Raw genomic sequence first — 2,401 nt, forward strand, 5'->3', positions numbered from 1 at the left:
TCTCCTGTCGCCTGATCGAGAGTCGTGTTGGTTTTGCCGGGCTGCGGGTTTTACACTCGATAGAAGGTGGCGGACCACTGTCTAGGCCGGCTGCCGAGATGGTCTGGCGGGGTGCCGCCGAGGTGCGGCCCAGGTGCAGCCCAAGTGCCGCCGAATAACTGCCGAAGCATTACCTACTATACAATCCAGGCGCTGCCCACCTGTATCCACCCAAGCCTGCCGTGGCCCGTTCCGCTTCGCGCAGAAGCAACGATTGCAGCTGCCCTTCAGCCGATGACGTCTGGCCGCCGCTGCCGCCTGGCCGCACGAGCACGTTCCAGCACACCTTCCTCACCTCGAGCGCGCGATGGATGACAGAAGCTCTTCGCAGTCTTGCGTTTGGCATCTTCACGGGTGCGCCATTGAAGTTCATCGTGGTTGGCGCGCACTTTTGCCACGGATGCCACACGGACATTGTGTGCTACACGATGTATGCACTGAAAGAACGGCTCGATCGCATCTTGGAGGAGTGGCTCCAAGAGTTCTCGGCGGCGATTTGGGACCGTGCGGCACTGGAACGGCCGGCGACAACGTGGGGGGACGCCATCGCGCTCCGCGATATAGACAACAGTGCTCGGTCGAGCCTTGTGTCGAGAGTGAAGAGCGAGGCGCTGCACTGCTCCGCGTTCCCAGCCGCCGACGTGGCCCTGTTTGGAATCGTTGTCCTGAGCGGACCAGTTGCCCTGCTCAGTGTGTGCGACTGGAAGCGGAGAAGGAGGAAGCGTGTCGAGGAGCGGGGCTGCATCGACTAGCAGGCCCTCAAAATACTGAGAGTGGCTGATCGTGTGGTTCTTTGAATATCAAAGCTGCGGCTCGGGGTCGCCCCGTGTTTTTTTTCTATATTCTAAAGAGAGTTTTAAACGTATGCTCAGCATCGCGTTCAGTAAATCGTCAATAAACAGTATAATCCGGATGATACGGACATAATAGCCGCCACTAGTCCACGCGTTCCGCACTCGAGAGTCGTGCAGTCGTGTCGCACGCTCCCTCTTGGTAGGTAATATGGAGTATGGAGACTGCCGTCCTAGCTGCCGTACGAGCTCGCGGTCTCCGGTCTCACGCGATGGCGCACGACGAGATCCACGAGTCGTCGTCCTCCTCCGCCGCGGCGGCGGCGGGCGGTGCGTGCGACCAGTTCGACCCCTCCTGCCGGGGCGGGAACGCGACGACGAGACCCGCGCCAGACGCCGCCGCCAGCTTGGCCCTCGCCTCTTTTGCCGCCGCCTCGAGCGTCGCCTTCTCCTCGGCCGCCTTGCGCGTCGCCGTCGCCACTGACACCTACTCCCCGACTCGCGCCAGCTGCAGTCTCTCCTCCTCTCAGTGGCCACGCATCCTCGTTTGAAGTCGTACCTCCCTCGCCAACGTCTCGGCCGCCTGAGCCGCGTCTTTCGCCTCACGCGCAGCCGCCTCGGCCGTTTCGGCCGCAGCCGCCCGCTCCGCCGCCCGCTCCGCTGCCGCAGCGGCAGCAGCGGCAGCTTGCGCGCGCTTCTCCTCCGCCTGGGACTCGGCAGCGGTCGCAACCGCTGCGCTTCTCCGCGCCGACGCCTCCTCGAGCTTCGCTGCCGCCGCCTCCTCCGCCGCCCTTACGGCCAAGCGGGCCGTCGCCTCTCGCGCTAACGCCGCCTCCTCGGCGGGATCGAGGCCGTCTGACACGGCCTTTGCACGCGCCGTCTTTACCGCCTCGAGCGCCTCCACCGCCCAGGCCGTGGCAGCGTCTTGGTTCTGCATGCTCCTTTTGATAAAGAGTGCCAACAAACACGCCGTCGCAAAGCTGAAAGAATTTTACAGCTAGAGAAAGCGGAACCGAAACAACGCAATCTCTCACATGTCCCACGTCAGCGATTGTGGGGACTACATGATTACACGAAGGGTGGGGGGGGCCGTCCGCAGAGCTAGGCGGCGCGGGCACCCCCCGCTGGGGCCGAGCGTAAGAAGCCGTTTGCCACTTGCTTGTTCTTGACCCAATTGGCGCGCGCTGGGGAGTTGAGCCAGTCTTTACGCTCATTGCGCGCCTGCTTGTTGATGTTGTCGGCGTCGCCCGCCACCGCCGCCATGGAGATCTGCTGCGTGTGGTGGACGACGAAGGAGGAGGTTGTTGCGTCTCCGCTTTCTCTTCCGCGCTTTGCCTGTTGTGTGAATAATGCGTGTGCCGAGAGAGTTCCGTTGTAAAATTCTCTTTCGCGGTGTACCTGTGTTAGTGCCAGTGCGCGCCAGTCCCGTGCCCAGTGTAAAGAAAGAAAGAAAGAAAACACACACGCCAAACGAGGGATGGGACGAGGACAGGGTCCCCACCTGCACGAGCATAAATAAATAAATAAATAAATACAACGGACATCCCAAGCTAGGGCTGGGTCGAGGACAG

General features: G+C 61.9%; 1 protein-coding gene across 1 annotated transcript; it reads right to left on the minus strand.

The window, feature by feature from the left end:
- Positions 1 to 897: 897 nt before the first annotated feature.
- On the minus strand, positions 898 to 2,093 carry EMIHUDRAFT_471682 (hypothetical protein; the record flags this gene model as incomplete). Its single annotated transcript, XM_005779796.1, has 3 exons — positions 898 to 1,317; positions 1,390 to 1,728; positions 1,986 to 2,093. 3 exons carry the CDS (start codon positions 2,091 to 2,093, stop codon positions 1,096 to 1,098), a joined length of 669 nt encoding a protein of 222 aa, XP_005779853.1. The 3' UTR covers positions 898 to 1,095.
- Between the last annotated feature and the right edge of the window lie 308 nt (positions 2,094 to 2,401).

Source organism: Emiliania huxleyi, assembly GCF_000372725.1.
Source record: "Emiliania huxleyi CCMP1516 unplaced genomic scaffold EMIHUscaffold_2256, whole genome shotgun sequence".
Taxonomy (NCBI): Eukaryota; Haptophyta; order Isochrysidales; family Noelaerhabdaceae; genus Emiliania; species Emiliania huxleyi.